General features: G+C 50.0%; 1 protein-coding gene across 3 annotated transcripts; it reads right to left on the reverse strand.

The window, feature by feature from the left end:
* On the reverse strand, positions 1-12,905 carry Has3 (hyaluronan synthase 3). Of its 3 annotated transcripts, none has more exons than XM_004661658.2 (4): positions 12,656-12,905; positions 7,098-7,733; positions 2,306-2,407; positions 1-955 (listed from the first exon to the last, which is right to left on the reverse strand). In XM_004661658.2, the coding sequence occupies exons 2-4, from the start codon at positions 7,731-7,733 to the stop codon at positions 32-34; spliced, it is 1,662 nt and encodes a 553-aa protein (XP_004661715.1). In that variant the 5' UTR covers positions 12,656-12,905; the 3' UTR covers positions 1-31. The 3 variants fall into 3 exon arrangements, with proteins under 3 accessions (XP_004661715.1, XP_045006588.1, XP_045006594.1); XM_045150653.1 differs by lacking the exon at positions 12,656-12,905 and adding an exon at positions 12,090-12,152; XM_045150659.1 differs by lacking the exon at positions 12,656-12,905 and adding an exon at positions 11,210-11,313.
* Positions 12,906-17,483: the final 4,578 nt, after the last annotated feature.

The raw sequence follows: 17,483 nt of genomic DNA on the forward strand, positions 1-17,483 counted from the left end.
TGCACTTTTCCCACTCTGCTTGGGGTTCACATCACACCTCAGCGAAAGCTAAGCTATACTGCTCTGGCTTCTTTCCACATCGCCGAGCAATAATAGCCAGATACAGCATGAGGAGGGCCACCCAGTAGCAGCCATACAGGATGGCCCCAGAGACAAGGAAGGCTAATTCAGTCTCACTGAACAGGTCCTGGCAATAAGCTGTGTAGGCCAGTCCCCCCAAAAGAACTGCCACCCAGATGGACACAGGAATGAGGCCAATGAAGTTCACTACAATGGTTTTTCGACCAGAAGTACCCCAGCCAGACTTATTGATGGTAGCAATGGCAAAGATCTTGGCTGGCAAGAGGCTGGACATATAGAGCAGGGAGTAGAGGGACATGAAGATCATCTCTGCATTGCCCCGAAGAAAGCAGGCATAGGTAGCCTTGATAATGCCCACCAGCTGCACTGTCAGCAAGAAGAGAAGAATGTTCCAGATGCGCCCACGGTAGAAAAGCTGTATGACTGTGGCAATGAGGAAAAATGGGAAGAAGCCAGTGACCACTGATTCGTAGGTCATCCAGAGGTGGTGCTTGTGGAACCACAGAGAGTTATAAAGCCATTCCCGGAAGTAAGACTTGCTCCAGCGGGTTTGTTGGTTAAGCCATCGGAGGTATTTCGTGGGGGTTTCTGTGAGGCACTTGGAGCGTGCTGTATATTTAGTTCGGTAGCCAAGGCTCAGGACCCGGTTGGTAAGGTGCCGGTCATCCCCAAAGCTGCACTTGCTGCCTAGGAACTTCTGATGGTACCAGTCCTCCAGGAACTGCTGAAGGAGGCTGTTGCGGTACATGCCCAAGGGCCCGCTGATACACTGCACACAGCCAAAGTAGGACTGGCAGGCCCGCTCCACGTTGAAGGCCATCCAGTAGCGTACACTGCTCAGGAAGGAGATCCATGAGTCATACTTGTTGAGGATCTGTAAGGGAACAGAGATGCTGTGGGCTTCCTCACCTGAGGCCTCCCTACCCTGGGTTCTGTGGCCCATTGCTCAGATTCCTGACCACTGATCCCTGGGTTCAGCTCAGGCCTGCAGGAACTGAAGAGCCTGAGGCTCAGAAGTGCCAAGCATACCTACTGCATCACCACCTTCACATCATCATCTGCACTGACCTTCCTAACTAAGATGATCTTACAGTCAAAGCCATGTTGTCTCAGGAGAGTCTACATAGTGAATTCCAGGTCAGCCTGTGAAACCCTACCTCAATAAATAAATAAATTAATTAATTAAAAATAAAAGCCAGAAAAGCCTGTGTAGTTACCTGTCCTGCTCCTTTGGCAAATGGAAAGCTTCTAGCATAATGTCTGAAGTATCCTCTGAAGATCTAGTTAGATCTCTTAGCATCTTGCTCAGGCCAAATTCCCTTTTAATATTTTATTTATTTAAAAAAAATTTGTACATTTTTATTTATTTATTTGAGAGTGACAGAGAGAGAGAGAGAGAGAGAGAGAGGGAGAAAGAGGCAGAAAGAATGGGTACACCAGGGCTTCCAGCCACTGCAAACGAACTCCAGACACGTGCGCCCCCTTGTACATCTGGCTAACATGGGTCCTGGGAAGTGGAGCCTTGAACCGGGGTCCTTAGGCTTCACAGGCAAGCGTTTAACTGCTAAGCCATCTCTCCAGTCCTAATATTTTATTTTTATTTTTATTTACTTATTTATTTGACGGAGAAAAGAGGGAGGGGAGGGGTGACAGAGAGAGAGAGAGAGAGAGAGAGAATGCCATGCCAGGGCCTCCAGCCACTGCAAACGAACTCCAGACACATGTGCCCCCTTGTACATCTGACTAAGGACTTAATTTAGGAGCTATCTGCTAGACCACCAGTCCAAAAAGTAAGTACTTCCTAAGATCTGTAGCTTCCAAATCCTATGATCCTCCAAACCCATAGACTGTTTTTTCCCTCTCACATTGGAGGGAGGAGGGGAACAGTAAAGGATTTGTACAGAAAGTGAGGTGAGCCCTTTAACATCAGCAAAAACTGTCAAGGGTCTGGAGGGATGGCTAAGCAGTTAAAGGTGCTTGGTTGCAAAGCCAGATACTCAAAGTGGTACATGTATTTGGACTTCATTTGTAGTGGCAAGAGACCCTGACATGCCCATTTTATATTCCCATTTGCATTCTCTCTCTCTGCCTGAAAATTAAAAAATTTAAATAACTGTCAGAACTGCCCTCTGAATAGTAGCACATTAAGACACCCATTTCCCAAGCGCATCCTATTGGGTTTGGAAACAAAGTCCATCCCCCAGCAACCCTGGTTACTTCTTACTTGGACATCTCCTCCGACACCCCCTACTTGGGGATCTTCTTCCAGGACTCGAAGCATCTCGATGGTACAGGCTGGGTCCAGAACGGTGTCAGAGTCACACACCTGCAGGGGAGTACACTGTCAGCCCCTTTGGACCTCAGGTCTGTGTGTATTCCCGCCCCACTAGGAAGTTGCTCACCGCCTGAGTGGTGTGATTCCCTCCCCTCACTGCCAGCAGAGAGCTTTATGCCCCACAGAAGGGGACAGAAAAACAAGGGAAGGAAAAGGATGCTCCAGATAACATAAAGCTAAAGTGGAAAATGCTTCATATTCAAACTTTTGCCACCAGAGTCAGGCTCTACAGAAATGGTTACAAAACATTTCTTTGGAGACCTTGGACAAAAAGGGGGAAGAAGGGACTGAGAAGATAGCTTGGCAGTTAAAGGCACTAGCTTGTAAAGCCTGCTGGTCCCAGTTCAGTTCCCAAGCTGGACACAAATAGTGGCTCAAGTATCTGACAGTTTGCAGCAGAGGGGATCCTGGCATGCACGTACTCACATGCACACACACAAATAAAAAGTATAAAAGGCTGGGCATGGTGACACACACCTTTAATCCCAGCCCTTTGGAGGCAGAGGTAGGAGGATCTTTGAATTTCAAGCCAGCCTGGGACTACAGAATGAGTTCCAGGTCACGCTGGGCTTAAGTAAGACCCTACCAAAAAAAATGAAAAAAGGAAGAAGGAACAAGTCACTGAAATCAGAGATAGCTAGACTGGGGCCAGCAGACACTTGTTAGAAGGCTGAGAAGAAGCTGTGTCATAGGCTAGCTGCTACTGAAGTGTTCCCACAGGTAGTTTTTTTTTTTTTTTAAAGTCTTCCAAGTGAGTCTACACTTTTTCATTCTTTTTTTTATAAATATTTTTTGTTCATTATTTATTTATTTATTTGAGAGTGACAGACAGAGAGAAAGACAGATAGAGGGAGAGAGAGAGAATGGGCGAGCCAGGGCTTCCAGCCACTGCAAACGAACTCCAGACGCATGCGCCCCCTTGTGCATCTGGCTAACGTGGGACCTGGGGAACCGAGCCTCAAACCAGGGTCTTTAGGTTTCACAGGCAAGCGCTTAACCGCTAAGCCATCTCTCCAGCCCCCCACAGGTAGTTTTTACCATTTCAAACTCTGGCCTCTTGGACAACCTATAGTCCTGTGATAATGATCAGTCTAGCTTTGTAAAAGTCCCTCCAAGAAACCAGGAACCTGGCCTGTAGACATTTTATACTCCCTTAACCCAGAATCTTGGTTGTATTTCTAAGACATATAGTATGGTCAATAGCTGTTCTTGCCCAATTATTCTGAATGGGCCTGGAAACTGTCAGCAGCTGCTACCAATCACACTTTGCATCAAATTCTGCCCTCCTTCCCTCAAGGAGGTGTATTATGTGACATGTCCCGATACTAGTTGAACCTGAGCTCTGAAATGTTTGCCCTAGTGGCCTTCTAAAAACACTGAAGATCTGAGTAAATGGCTCAGTAGTTAAAGATGCTTGCATGCACCGGGCATGGTGGCACATGCCTTTAATCCCAGCACTCAGGAGGCAGAGGTAGGTGGTTCTATGCGAGTTCAAGGCTACCCTGAGACTACATAATGAACTCCAGGCCAGCCTGAGCTACAGTGAAACCCTACCTTGGAGAAAACAACAACAAAAAGATGCTCACTTGCAAATCCTGACCACCTGGGTTTGATTTCCCAGTACCCAAGTAAAGCCAGATGCACAAAGCAGCATATACATCTGGCATTTATAAGTGTCAAGAGGGCTCTGGTATTCCATTTCTCTGTCTCTGCTCACAAGTAAATAAAAATATTTATTTATTTATGAATGAGTGAGAATGGGTACACCAGAGCTTCCAGCTGCTGCAAATGCACTCCAGATGCATGTGTCACCTTGTGCATCTGGCTTACATGAGTCCTGGGGAATTGAACCTGGGTCCTTTGGCTTCTCCAGCCCAAATAAAAATATTTTAAAAAGTGAAAACACTGGGCTGGAGGGATGACTTAGCAGTTAAGGCACTTGCCTGCGAAGCCTAAGGACCCATGTTTGACTCTCCAGATCCCACATAAGCCAAATGCACAAAGGAGAGGCAAGCGCAAGGTCACACATGCCCACTAGGCAGCACAGGTTTGATTGCAGTGGCTGAGACCCTGGCATGCCAATTCTCTCTCTCTCAAAATAAAAATAAATAAATAAAAACACTGAAATGGTCCTGTTCACCACTGAGCACAGAAATTGGTTTACTGACTCCCAGATTGAGTTGTATAATCACTGTTCTATTTGCTTTGAGGCAGGGTCTCATTCTAGTCCATCCCACAATGGCCTTGAACTCATAGTGATTTCCCTACCTAACCTCCCATGTACTGGGATCAAATGCATGAGCCACCATGCCTGGCTATGGTTACTGTTCTCATAGCAAGGAACAGTGTTCACAGGTGAACCCAAATTGTGTTACATAGAAACTGAAACTCTTCTTTATGAGAGTTGCTGGTGTAAGACCCTCCTTGGTTGAATCCTCAGCACTAAAAGGTGAGTTGCTGAGTAAGATCCCATCAACTTGCAGAAGGGTTTTCCCTTTCCAGTTTTCTCCATGTTGGAAAACAGCATAGAGAAGCAGCAGATGGCTTAAAAGGAATCAAAGCAGCCATTCTCACCAGGGAGGGCCACACTAGATAGCCTTACATTTCAGTGTGTTTAGAAGGCCACTAGGGTAAGCATTTCAGAACTCAGGCTGGAGCTGGGGAAGATCCCCGGCCCCAAGCTAGACTCACAGAGTCTTCTCAATTTAGGACAAGCACCCAGTGCTGCTGGTCTCAGCACTATGACCTCAATTCTAACCTGTCCTTCATACTGCTTGCTTCCATCACTCCAGGGAGGTCTTTCTAGCTGAGCAAGGTTAGGAAAGAAAGAGAATGTGCCATCTGGGTTTCTACATTGGCTAGGCAAGGTCAGCAGAGCTACTGGAAGGCTGGCTGAACCCCATCACATACACACCAGGTGTAGCCAGGGCTGCCTTAGTAGCCCAGGACCATGAAGAAGGTGTGGTTGAGTAGGAGGCCAGTTTGAAGAACCATCAGAGCACACAGATGATCAAGAAAGGAAGCTGTGGCCAGGCAAGCTTTGATGGTGTCCTGTGCTTCAAGGGAGTGGCTGATAAGATAACTGTGATTTGAGCAGCTTTTCTGGAGCTTTTGAGTCCCTGTGGAAGTTTCACAAAGGCCCCAAAACTCCAGGTGAACTGGAGAATCAAACAGCCTTCTAGGCATGTCCCTTCCTATATGGCTGTGGAGGTTCTTGAGCCCAGGAAGACAGGAAAAGTGTCAACTCTCTTACAAGGACATCTTTAAAAACCAAAGGAAAATGTATGCAAGCTGATTTTAGGCAGGTACATTATAGAGCCAGTAGGGTTAGAGGATTGAACCTCCTATCAGAAGGACTGAATTTGGCACATGGGTAAGTTTATTGAAATCACTGCTATTTTTTTCAAGTGTTTCTGAAGAATTAGAAAAAGCTCTGAACAGGCACAGAGAAGGTGCAGGTACAGTGGTTCTGGGCCAGACCCTGGGGACCGAGTTCTGGTTCTGATTAGTGCCAAAAAAATGTGTTTTTAGTTTTCTCAGTTTTCTTCAGGTTATGTTATTTGAAAGCTTAAGTTATTTGGGCTTGGCCAACCTAATAACATTTCCAGGCTGGTGCCCATGACCACTTGCTCAGAAGCAGGGCAGGGCTGCTCAGGGTTCCAGCCCTGCCAACACTGAGAAGAAAACGAAGTCATCATACACACCTGTGTCCCTCCATCTCCCATGTCAAATGTGAATTTGACATTAAGAAGCATGAGACTAGACTTTGGGGCCTATAACTTGAGCATCTGAGTGTCAGCAGGATTTCTTTTGCTCTACACACTTAAGAGGCTAGTTGCAGCTAAGTGTGGTTTTGCACACCTGTAATACCAGCAATTAGTAGTAGACTGAGGTAGGATTGTCATGAATTTGAGGCCAGCGTGGGCTAGAGTGAGTGAGACCCTGTTCCGCAAACAACAGATAGATGCTAATCACCATGCTGTTGGCAGCAAGGCGGCGCTGCACACTGGCGCTGCGCAACAGCTACAAGTGGTCTTTTTTTTTTTTTTTTTTTTTTTTTTTGGTTTTCTGAGGTAGGGTCTCACTCTAGCTCAGGCTGACCTGGAATTCACTATGTAGTCTCAGGGTGGCCTCGAACTCATGGTGATCCTCCTACCTCTGCCTCCCGAGTGCTGGGATTAAAGGGGTGCACCATCACACCCAGTGTACAAATAGTTCTTGATGGGCTGCTGGCTCCTGTTCTGGTCTGCACCTTGCTAGCTGTGTAACGTTAGGCCAATTACTCTCAGACCTTCCTTTACCTTCTATAAGCACAAATAATAAATAGTACTTATCACTTAGAAGTATTATGAAGATTAAAAGAACTAGTATGTTTGAAACGCCCACAACAGTGCCTGGTGTAATGTGAATGCTGTGCACCAGTTTGCTGCTGTTGTTGGGACACCAGTTCAGCAGGGATCAGCCCAAAGTCACATAGCTACGGACCAACAGAATTGAGTTTCCAAGCCAGGTCTAGTTGACCCCAGGGCTGCTTCAGAACCATTATATCTTATTCAGGGCAGAATATGGGTGCGCGTGACTCAACTACCTAAACCAGATCTATCTAAAGTTCCTACAGGACAGTATGGCTAGTTAGCTTCATATAGTCCCATATGCACACACCCTGGGGAGGCACTCTTACCTGGATGTAGTCCACTGAGTCACCAAGAGCCTTGAAGGCTGTGTACATGACCTCACGCTTGCCTCCCCACTTCTGCATGATGCACGAGAAGGTGCTGGCCCACACCACCGCGCGCACACGCTCCATGCCTTCCTGCAGGCTGGCCTCCGTCTCACCCTCACCGGCCTCATGGAAATTGCTGCGCCACACAAAAAAACCAGCCTGCTCTGTGCCTCCCAGCACCTCATGGAAGATGTCCAGCATGTAAGCGTCTTCTTGGCGATTGCCATCCACCACCATGACCACCTTGAGGTCTGGAAAGGAGATGCGCTGAGCTGAGCGTAGGCACTTGCGCAGATAGTCAGGATCTTCCTGGTAGGCTGCAATGCAGAGCGCCACTGAGCGCCGCCGGGAGCAGGACAGCTTTAGCGGCCGCCCTGCCCTACGCATGCGCCGGTGCTCCAGGAAGGCAAACAGGCTCTGGATGAGCAAATGCAGGCCCAAGATGGCGCCGTATAGGCCAAAAGACAGGTAGTGCTTTTCTGTGTGGATGAACTGGTAGCCTGTCACATAGGCTGCCAAGATGCCACCTAGCACTGCCAGGGCAAACAGGCTAGTGCCCACCACACGCAGAGCTGTCGTCAACTGTACCGGCATCTAGGGGAGAGAAAGCAGACCTGGGGTCAAGCAGGATCAACATTCACAAAGGCACTAAAGTATTCCCAGAATTAGCCCAGAACTGGGGAATGACCCATTAGTAAAAAACATTGCCAGAAGCTGGCCGTGGTGGCGCATGCCTTTAATCCCAGCACTCAGGAGGCAGAGGTAGGAGAATCGCCATGAGTTCGAGGCCACCCTGAGACTACATAGTGAATTCCAGGTCAGCCTGGGCCAGAGTGAGACCCTACCTCAAAAAAAATCAAAAACAAACAAACAAAAAAACAACAACCATTGCCTGGCTGGAGAGATGGCTCAGTGGTTAAGCGCTTGCCTGTGAAGCCTAAGGACTCTGGTTCGAGGTTCGATTCCCTAGGACCCACAAAGCCAGATGCACAAGGGGGCGCATGTATCTGGAGTTCCTTTGCAGTGACTGGAGGCCCTGGCATGCCCTTTCTCTGTCTGTTGCTCTCAAATAAATAAAAAGTAAAGGAGTACCCCACCACATCTGGCTTTAAAAAAAAAAAACAAAAACAGAAAGAAAACCATTGCCAAGGCTGAAGAGATGGCTCCGCAGTTAAGGCACTTGCCCCCCCCAATAAAATATTTAAATAAATAAAGCCATTGCCAGGGCTGGGGAGTTGGCTCAATCTGTGGAGCACTTGCTGTGCTGACATGAGGACCTGAGTTCTGTCCTTAGGACCAGTGTTTTAAGCCAGACATGGTGGTGCACACCTTTAATCCCATCAGGAGGCAGAGGTAAGAGGACCACTGTGAGTTAGAGGCCAGCCTGAGACTACACAGCAAATTCCAGGTCAGCCTGGACTAGAATGAGACTGTACCTCAAAAAATAAATAAATAAATAAAGAGAGAGAGGGAGAAGGGGCTGGAGAAATGGCTCAGTAGTTGCCTGCAAACCTAATGACCTGAATTTTCTAGTATCCACATAAAGCCAGATGTGCATGGTGGCACACGAGTTTGGAGTTTGTAGTGGCTAAAGGCCTTGGCATTCCTCTCTCACACTCCCCCCACCTCCCCCAGGCATGGTGGCCCACACCTTTAATCCCTGCACTTGAGAAGCTGGGGTGGGAGGATTGCTGTGAGTTCAAGGCCACCCTGAGACTACATAGTGAATTCCAAGTCAGCCTGGACTACAGCAAGACCCTACCTTGAAAACCCAAAACTGCCAGGCACGGTGGCACACACCTTTAATCCTAGTACTCAAGAGGCAGAGGTAGGAGAATTGCCATGAGTTCAAGGCCACCCTGAAACAGTCAGCTTGAGCTAGAGTGAGACCCTACCTCAAATAAGACAAAAAAAAAAATCATCATCATCCCAGCCCAGAGAAAGCTGAGACAGGCACATCCCTCCTGGCCAGTCTAGCCTACTTTTCAAGCTTCAGGCCACTGAAAGACTTTGTCTCAAAATAGGCATCTTCTGCTTGAGGAATGGGTACGATGTTACCTCTGGTGATCTATACATGCACATGTGTGCATTCATGAACATGTACACATACAAAAACTCATAACCACTTACTGATCCTGACTAAGACTGTGCGTGTGAGAACCCAGAAGATAGATTGCTGTGATCAAAGTCCCAGCTCTGCCACTTAGTATCTGTGTGACATTGACTATTAGCCATTTCACCTGTAAAATGTGTTGTGACACTAACCTCAATAGGATGTTTGAGGTACAAGTGGGTGATATGTAAGGAAAGCAAAGTAGCATTATCAGGCAAACTAAAGACCAGAGGAAATCAGGCAGCGCTTCTGGGACATGGTGGTTTGGGATCTGCCTGCCTCAAAGCTCTTACCAGGTAAATTTCACTGGGCACGCAGGGGATAGCTCTGCAAACAGTCTGGGAGAGGTGGTGCAAGGTAGAAGCCAGTGGCTTACAGTAAGCCACGACCTCTAGTGGGTGAGTGTGCTCAGAGGAGAATATTCCCAGTAAAGCAAAGCATAAAGCCCATGAAGAAAGCAGGGGAGGGGGGGAACGGGGGACGGGGACAGCAGCAAACATGAAAACGGGTGTTGGGGAGACGCGCACACACACAGGGCTTCCCTTTCTCATCGCTAACTCACAGAAACTTCCCTGTGTTCTGCTGTCACCTTTCTCCCATTCACTTGAGCAGCAGGAAGAAAAGCCTGGGGAAAGGCACACTAGGAAAAGAGGAGGAGCTGGGGTGTGGACAGCCTCCAGGAAGCCCAGCACTGAGAAGTGCCATAGGAACCGCAGCCACCTCTGCAGCGGACTGGAGAGGTGGCTGCAGGGGAGCCCCATCCGCTTGGTCCTAGTGCCCGCATGGTCTCTCCTGGCACACACCCCCTCTTTGCCCAGCGCCTGCAAACAATACAGGTTTCCATTTGATGGGGCTCCTAGCACCTGCCCCATCAGAAACAGCTGTGCTTTAATGAGAAGAGCCCAGGACTTGGCACCAGATGCTAGGCTTTGAACGAGCTCCACTGCCTCCTGGCAGCCTGACCTTGCCCAAAGACTTAAGTGTCACCATCCCTACACGGAGGTCCAAATGGTTCCTTGCTTCATAGATCGCGGGCAAATCACTTTACTGAAAGTGGCATCACGTCAGCCTTCTGAACTGCCAGGTGGGAGAAGGTATGAAGAAGGAGAACCAGGGGCTGGTAAGGTCTGACCCCGGCTCCTCCATTCCCACCTATTCTTGCCACCTGCCCCATCCGGAGAATCCATCTCAGACAATGACCTCTTTCAAGTATGTTTCAACTCCAGGTCCCCCGGAAACCAAGCCCACACCCAAACTCAAACACACTTTCCTGCAGGGGTCACCGCCGACAGGATGGGTGAGGAACACATTGTAACTGTCTAAATCCGTTGGAGACCGAGGCAACAGCAGTCTTTCAGCAGCTTGGATCCGAAAGCGCTGCTGGCAACACATCCTCTCCGGGAAGCACGGCCTCTGGGCTCTGTGCCCCGGTCGGCCCGGTGGCGGGCCGCGTGCTTCCTCCGCAGGATTCCGAGCCCTCCCCGGTGTCCCCTCCCAGCACACGCCCGGCCCAGGGCCTGGCAGGACTACGTCTGCCTCCCGCCGCTCCCTTGAGCTTGCATATGGGGGTCGCCTGCGATGAAGGCACCAGGAGTACTGAGTGCGGCTGGTCCAGCAGCCTACCGGGCCCAGGCGCCTGCTTAAGGCGGTGCCAGAGGCTGTCCCATCAGGTCAAGGCGCCCGAGAGGCTCTCTCCACGCCGCTCGCACAGCTCGAGCCAGGCGAAGGCGGCGCGGCCACACCCACGTGCCGGTTTCCCACGGCTCAACCCGGAAAGAACGGAAACCCCCAAGAAATCACAGGCGGACCCGGCGCTACTCATCTTCCCGGGGGTCCCAGCCACCTTGGCAAAAGAGTGCCTGCAAACAAAGGCGGCATCCCTGCTGTCGCCAATGCCCTCCATCCCAAGCGGGACACCCTCTCCGCAGGAATCGAGGGACATTAACAGGGTACCCACCTCCCCACAGAGGACCCAAGAAGGTTCTGCAGCTGGATGGATAGCCCACGTGCAATCTGGCGCTCGCGTAGGCTCTGGTTGAGGTTCTCGGCTCACTCGGGAGCTGAGTGAGCCCCAAGCTGGTGGAGGGCGGGGGTGGGGGCTACGATCCTACAGCCTGGGCCGAGGCCCCAACCCTTCATTCAAAACGAACTCTTGAGAGCCCGGCCCAGGCTAGCCACCGCGCGGGTTCAAGGGCACGAGGCTACGGGCTCTCCCCAAAACTGATCCCCCAGCCTCCAGGTAAGGGTGCACACCTCCCTATCCACCCCCGAAACTTTGAGGGACTGCTTGGTCTGTAGCGCCTCGGGCTGACAGGTGCGCCCTGCCGCGGGTCCCACACCCCGCGGCGGGATGGAAACTTGTCCTCGCGGCCCCGGGCTCCTTCCCTCGTGCCTAGGCGCCCTCGGGCCCCTCGGAGCCGACCAGGAAGGGAAGGTATCCGCGGGCACGTACCGCGTCGACCCGCACGAACCAAGGCTGGGGAGGGAGGGGTCTTGGAGTCCCCCGCAGGTGCGGAGCCCCCGCGGGCGCGGATGGGGGAGGGGTTCTCCAGCCCGGCGCCCTGCAACCTTGGTCCGCCTCCCAATTCATTCACAAACCAGGAGCCGCAAGGGAGGAAGGGAGGAGGACAGGCTGGAGGAAGGGAAGAAAGGGAGGAGGGGTCAGTGGGGAGGGGGCTTCTGGGATCGCTGCCGGGAAGCCTGGAGTGGCCACAGCCCCCGGCCAGCCTCGCACTGCTGGCCACACGGAGCCGGGAGGCGCCCGCGGAGCCCTGCGCGCGGGGCCCTAAGCGCAGCCCCGCGCGGCCCGCCCTCGGAGGTGGACGGCCCGCGCTCACCGTGCCGCCGGCTGCCCTCGCTCCGGTGCTCAGCAGGCCCGCGGCAGCTCCATGTCGCTGCTCCGGTCCTCGCAGCCGCGCGCCCCCCTCCACCGTGCGCCAGCTCCGCCGCGCGCTCCGACTGCCGAGCGCCGGCCGGGCCGAGCCGCCTTAAGTACGAGCGCGTCCCCGCCGGGAGAGGCGCCCTCCTCCAGCCCGCGGCCTGGCAAAGTTGGCAAGAGTGGGAGGGCTCCCCGAGGGCCAGAGGGAGCGCCCCTTTCCCTGCTGGGTCAGAGGAAGCTTCACGGGCTTGGCACCGGGCGGTTCGCGGGGTCCCGCGGGGAAGCGGCTCCTCCGCCTTGGAGAGTCGCACCCTCTGCGCCCCTGGGAAATTGGGTCCCCCGTTGCCGCCCAAGGCCGAGCTGCGGCGCTGACCCCGGTCCACCACCTAGAGAAGACAGTCTTTGTGCCCAAGCTGCAACCTTAGGCGTTGTTAACTTTCCAGACAGCAGAGAGAGACATCCCCCCCCCAAAAAAAAATCGTTACTGTCCGTACCCCGCCCCCACGTCCCTGCAAACCTACTCACTCTGCCAAGCTGAACGACTCTTCCCCCGACTTCTGCACGAGAAGGGGCGGTTCGCTAAGTGGTTGGTGGGGGGGGAGAACTCCCTAAATCCAAAGCAGCAGAATCTTCCTGCTAGCCAGAAAGAGGAGCAGAAGAGAATAATTGTCAAATATAAAACGGCTGGTCAAAAAAGGTGTTAACAATTGTGACAAGCTGAGCTTTGAATTCCGCAGCGGGGCGCTGATGACATTACGGGCTGTTTGCAAAAGCTGCAAAATGGTCTTGCAGGAACCTAGGATATTCCGGTCTTAAAGCCACAACAGTTCCGCCTCTCCCTTTATACACCTTTATTTCCGATATCCCTGACCTGTAAATTGCCAACTGACCTCATGACCAGTAGTTTCCAAGTCGCTAGACCTCTCCAGGTGTGGAGAAGCCGGTGCTACGCTTGGATGCGTTGAAGCACAAGGGTCTTGGGGAGGAGGCCATTGTCTCCAGAGGGAGGAACTTTAGAAGCAGCTGAGCTTTTAGATCTCAGAAAAAACTTGGAGAAATGATAATTAAGGACAAGTAAACATTGAATTTGGGGTGGAGAGATGGTTCAGCAGTTAAGGCGCTTGCCTGCAAAGCCAAACGACCTAGTTTCCATTCCCAAGTACCCACGTAAAGCCAGATACACAAGGTGGCTCATGCATCTGGTGTTCCTTTGCAGCAGCGACTGGAGGCCCTGGCATGCCTATTCTTTCTTGCAAATAAACAAATAATTTTTTTAAAAAAATGAATCTTCCCAGCACTCGGTAGGCAGAGGTAGGAGGATCACAGTGAGCTCAAGGCCACCCTGAGACTCCATAGTGAATTCCAGGTCAGCCTGAGCTAGAGTGAGACCCTATCTCGAAAAACCGAAAAACAGACAAACAAAAAAAGAATCTGTGGGCTGGAAATATGGCTCAGGGGTTAAAGGCACTTGCTTTGCAAAGCCTGGATGCACTGATTCAATTCCACAGTACCTACATAGAGCCAGATGCACAAAGGGGCATATGCAACTGGAATTTGTTTGCTTTGGCAAGAGGCCCTGGCCTGCTTATACTCATTCTCTGCTGCTTTCTCTCGGTCTCTCTCTCCCTCTCTCAAATAAATAAAAAATATATATTTTAAGGCAGGGCTTGGTGGTGCACACCTTTAATCCCAGCACTATGGAGGCTGAGGTAGGAGGATTGCCATGAGTTTGAGGCCACCCTGGGCCTATTTAGTGAATTCCAGGTCATCCTGGACTAAAGTGAGACCCCACCTTGAAAAAGCAATATATATAATGAATTTTGCTGGCTGGAGAGATGGCTTAGTGGTTAAGGCACTTGCCTGCAAAGGCAAAAGACCCAGTTTTGATTCTATAGGACCCACATAAGCCAGATGCACAAGTTGGCTCAGTGGTCCTGGCATGCCCATTCTCTCTATCCGCCTTTCTCTTTCTCTCTCAAATAAATAAATAAAAATAATGATATTTTTTTAAAAATGGATTTTGCTGGCATAAGGGACACGCCTTTAATCCAGCACTTGGGAGGCAGAGATAGGAAGATCACTGAGTTTGAGGCCAGTCTGGAACTACAGAGTGAAATCCAGATCAGCCCGAGCTGGAGTGAGACCCTACGTCAAAAAAACAAAATGAATTCGTATCTTCCCAAACTGCAACAAATTCATAGGCACATGAGCTGAAGTCTATAAACTGCTCTTCTCAGAAGTTTTAAGGGCCCAGGGGCTTGCCTACAAGCCCTCAATCACTGAGTCACAGAGCTTACTCCTCACCCGTCTAGGCAAGCAAGAACCCAAGTAGACCTGCTTCACCCATTCCTACCATGCAGGACAAAAATCAGTTGTCTTATACTGCTTGCCATGTGGATTTAAAAAGTGCTACTCTTGAATGGCCAGTGAAATGTGTTTGACCTATAGGAGGTCAGAGGGGACCTACTGAGAGCCATCAACAAACATCCACATAGAGAAGTGGTAACTTGGTAAAGAGGAATGTTCAGGAAGGAGTTGACCACTGGCTGGGTGACAGCCTCCGTGTCTCCATCCTAGAACCAAAGTTATTACAAGGACTGTTAGAAGATTTGAAAAGACTGGCTGGGAATGTGCTTAGTAATCTCCAGTTTACATCAACCAGAGAGTGGCATTGTAGACCCATCACCATCCATCCCTGGTCTACAGCATTCAGTGATGGCACATTTGGGGATCAGTGCTCAGATAAATGGAAAATGCCTTGTCCCTATTCTTCTGTGTTACGAATTCCTGGAGCCCAGAACCACCTGTGCCTCAATCCAGAGACATCAGAGCCCGGAGATGCTGATTTGAGGATGTCTGATCCTCATCCCTCCCAGATCTGCAACAATTTGGGCTAGGGAAATCATGCAGGCATCAGGCAGAGGCAAAAATAGGTGGGTGAATCCTATGAGGAGCCGATGTCTTACACAGGGTCTTCTCCCTGTGGCGGGAGGACTCCCTGTGGCCAGTTGCTTAGCTGCTAGCAGAAACCAGAAATTCAGGCTTGTATGTAAAATCTCTTAGTGTTTAAGTTTTAGCAGCTACTCGGATGTTGAAAAGCACTCCATAGGTCAGGCAGTGCATTTGCCTCAGAGCCAGCCTACTGGCTATTTGCTAAGTGGTCTATTTAGAGGCTCAAGGTGTGGAGCAGCCAACTTGGAAAGGCCCTTTTCTACTCTCAGCATGACTTCTCAAGATGCTCATTTCCGAGGTTCCAACTATTACCCCCAGTCTTCTCGCCAGTCTCTTGGTTGGCTCTAGGATAGAATCGGCATAGCACAACCTCACTAGTCAACTAAAACCTACCACATGGGGTGATTAAAAATACTTGAGGGCTGGAGAGATGGCTTAGCAGTTAAGACACTTGCCTGCAAAGCCAAAAGATGCAGGTGGTCAATTCCCCAGGACTTACTTAAGCCAGATGCACAAGGTGATGCATGCAACTGGAGTTTATTTGCAGTGGTTGAAGGCCTGGCATGCCCATTCTCTCTCTCTGCCTCTCTCATTCTCTCTCTCTCTCTCTCTCTCAAATAAATAAAAATCTATACATATACATACACATACATATATATATTTGCTTGAGCCAGGCGTGGTGGTGCATGCCTTTAATCTCAGCATTTGGGAGACAGAGGTAGGAGGATTGCCATGAGTTGAGGCCACCCTGAGACTATATAGTAAATTCCAGGTCAGCCTGTGCTACAGTGAAACCCTATCTCAAAAAAAAAAAAAAAAAGGAAGAAAGAAAACACAAAAAGGGCTGGAGAAATGGCTTAATGGTTAAGGCACTTGCCAGCAAAGCCAAAGGACCCAGGTTTGATTCCCCAGGTCCCACATAAAGCCAGATGCACAAGGTGGCACATGTGTCTGGAGTTAATTTGCAATGGCTAGAGGCCCTGGCGCATCCAGTCTCTATCTGCCTCTCTCTCTCTCTTTTTCAAATAAATAAATTATTAAATTTTTAAAATAAAACCTTGCTTGCAAATCCTGATTGATCCAGGTTCAATTCCCCCAGCATCCGTGTAAACCTGGACACACACATGTGCGCACGCACACACACATACACACACACAAAATGTAGCACATGTCTGGTGTTCATTTGCACAGGAAAGAGACCCTGGCACAGGCACACACACACACACGTACACACGCACACAAATTTTGCGGGGGGGTTTCAAGGTAGGGTCGCACTCTAGCCCAGGCTGACCTGAAATTCACTATGCAGTCTTAGGGTGGCCTTGAATTCATGGTGAGCCTCCTACCTCTTCCTCCCAGAGTTCTGGGATTAAAGGCATGTGCCACCATGCCCAGCTCAGAAAAAAAAAAAAAAAAATTAAAGCCAGGCAGAGCTGGAGAGATGGAATATCAGCAAATGCATTTGCCTGCAAAGCTGAATGACCTCAGTTCAATTCCCCTGTACTCACATAAGCCAGATGCACAAAGCAGCACATGTATCTGGAGTTTGTTTGCAGTGGCTGGAAGACCTGCTGTGCTCATTCTCAGTCTCTCTCTCTTTGCAAATAAATTATTTTGGGGGGTGGGGGTGGTGCACGTCTTTAATCCCAGGAGAGTTGGGAGGAGAGCTGTGAGTTTGAGGCCAGTCACACACTACACAGTGAGTTCCAAATCAGCCTGGGCTAGATAGAGGGAGACCCAACCTGGAGAAAAAAAAAGGAAAGAAAAAAAGAAAGAAAGAAGAATAAAAGAAACCTTCTACATGAGCACTAGGTCCAGATGCAACACCACAAGGGTAGTTAATTCTCTGCACATATCAATAGTCCTTGTTCCCCTGGGGAGCAAACTCTCTGATGTGCAGAGCCAGGACCTGGTGTTATCAGGCAGATAAGAGAGTCTTACCTTTGTAAGGTCTGCTATGCCAGGAAGGATTTGCTGGTAATTAGCATCCAGTTTGAGGGGCCCAGTTTGCATTCATCTCTTCACTGGGGAGTCTTTAAGGGGATGATACAATAAAGCCTTGAATTTATCTCTGCTTACCACTGAGGATTTGGAAATAGGGCTAATTCCATATTCAGTCACTTGCAAACATGGATTCAGATGCTGCTTGCTGAATTGGCTTTTACGTAGGTTCCAGAAGCTAAGCTATCCCCTAGCCCCCAATCCCTGAAGATTCATGCTGCCTCTCCATGTTCACTTAACACATGTGGAAAACATGCTTGAGGCTCAGAGCGATGCTCAGAGGTTGGGCTACTCGCTGCCATGTAGAAAGTTATCCTTGTTGAAGACAAAGCCACATGAAAAGTTAAGTCACTCAACAAGTCAGACTATAATTAAATAGATTATTTTTGCTCATTTGCTT

The sequence above is a fragment of the Jaculus jaculus genome, chromosome 1 (assembly GCF_020740685.1).
Source record: "Jaculus jaculus isolate mJacJac1 chromosome 1, mJacJac1.mat.Y.cur, whole genome shotgun sequence".
NCBI lineage: Eukaryota > Metazoa > Chordata > Mammalia > Rodentia > Dipodidae > Jaculus > Jaculus jaculus.

Bases quoted from the DNA above. Each gene is read 5' to 3' on its own strand.
- Has3 (XM_004661658.2), bottom strand. From the start codon at position 7,733: ATGCCGGTACAGTTGACGACAGCTCTGCGTGTGGTGGGCACTAGCCTG. The intron at 2,408-7,097 runs GTAAGAGTGCCT...ACTCCCCTGCAG, and splicing joins ACTCAGTGGACTACATCCAG to GTGTGTGACTCTGACACCGT. The intron at 956-2,305 runs GTAAGAAGTAAC...GTTCCCTTACAG, and splicing joins GTGTCGGAGGAGATGTCCAA to ATCCTCAACAAGTATGACTC.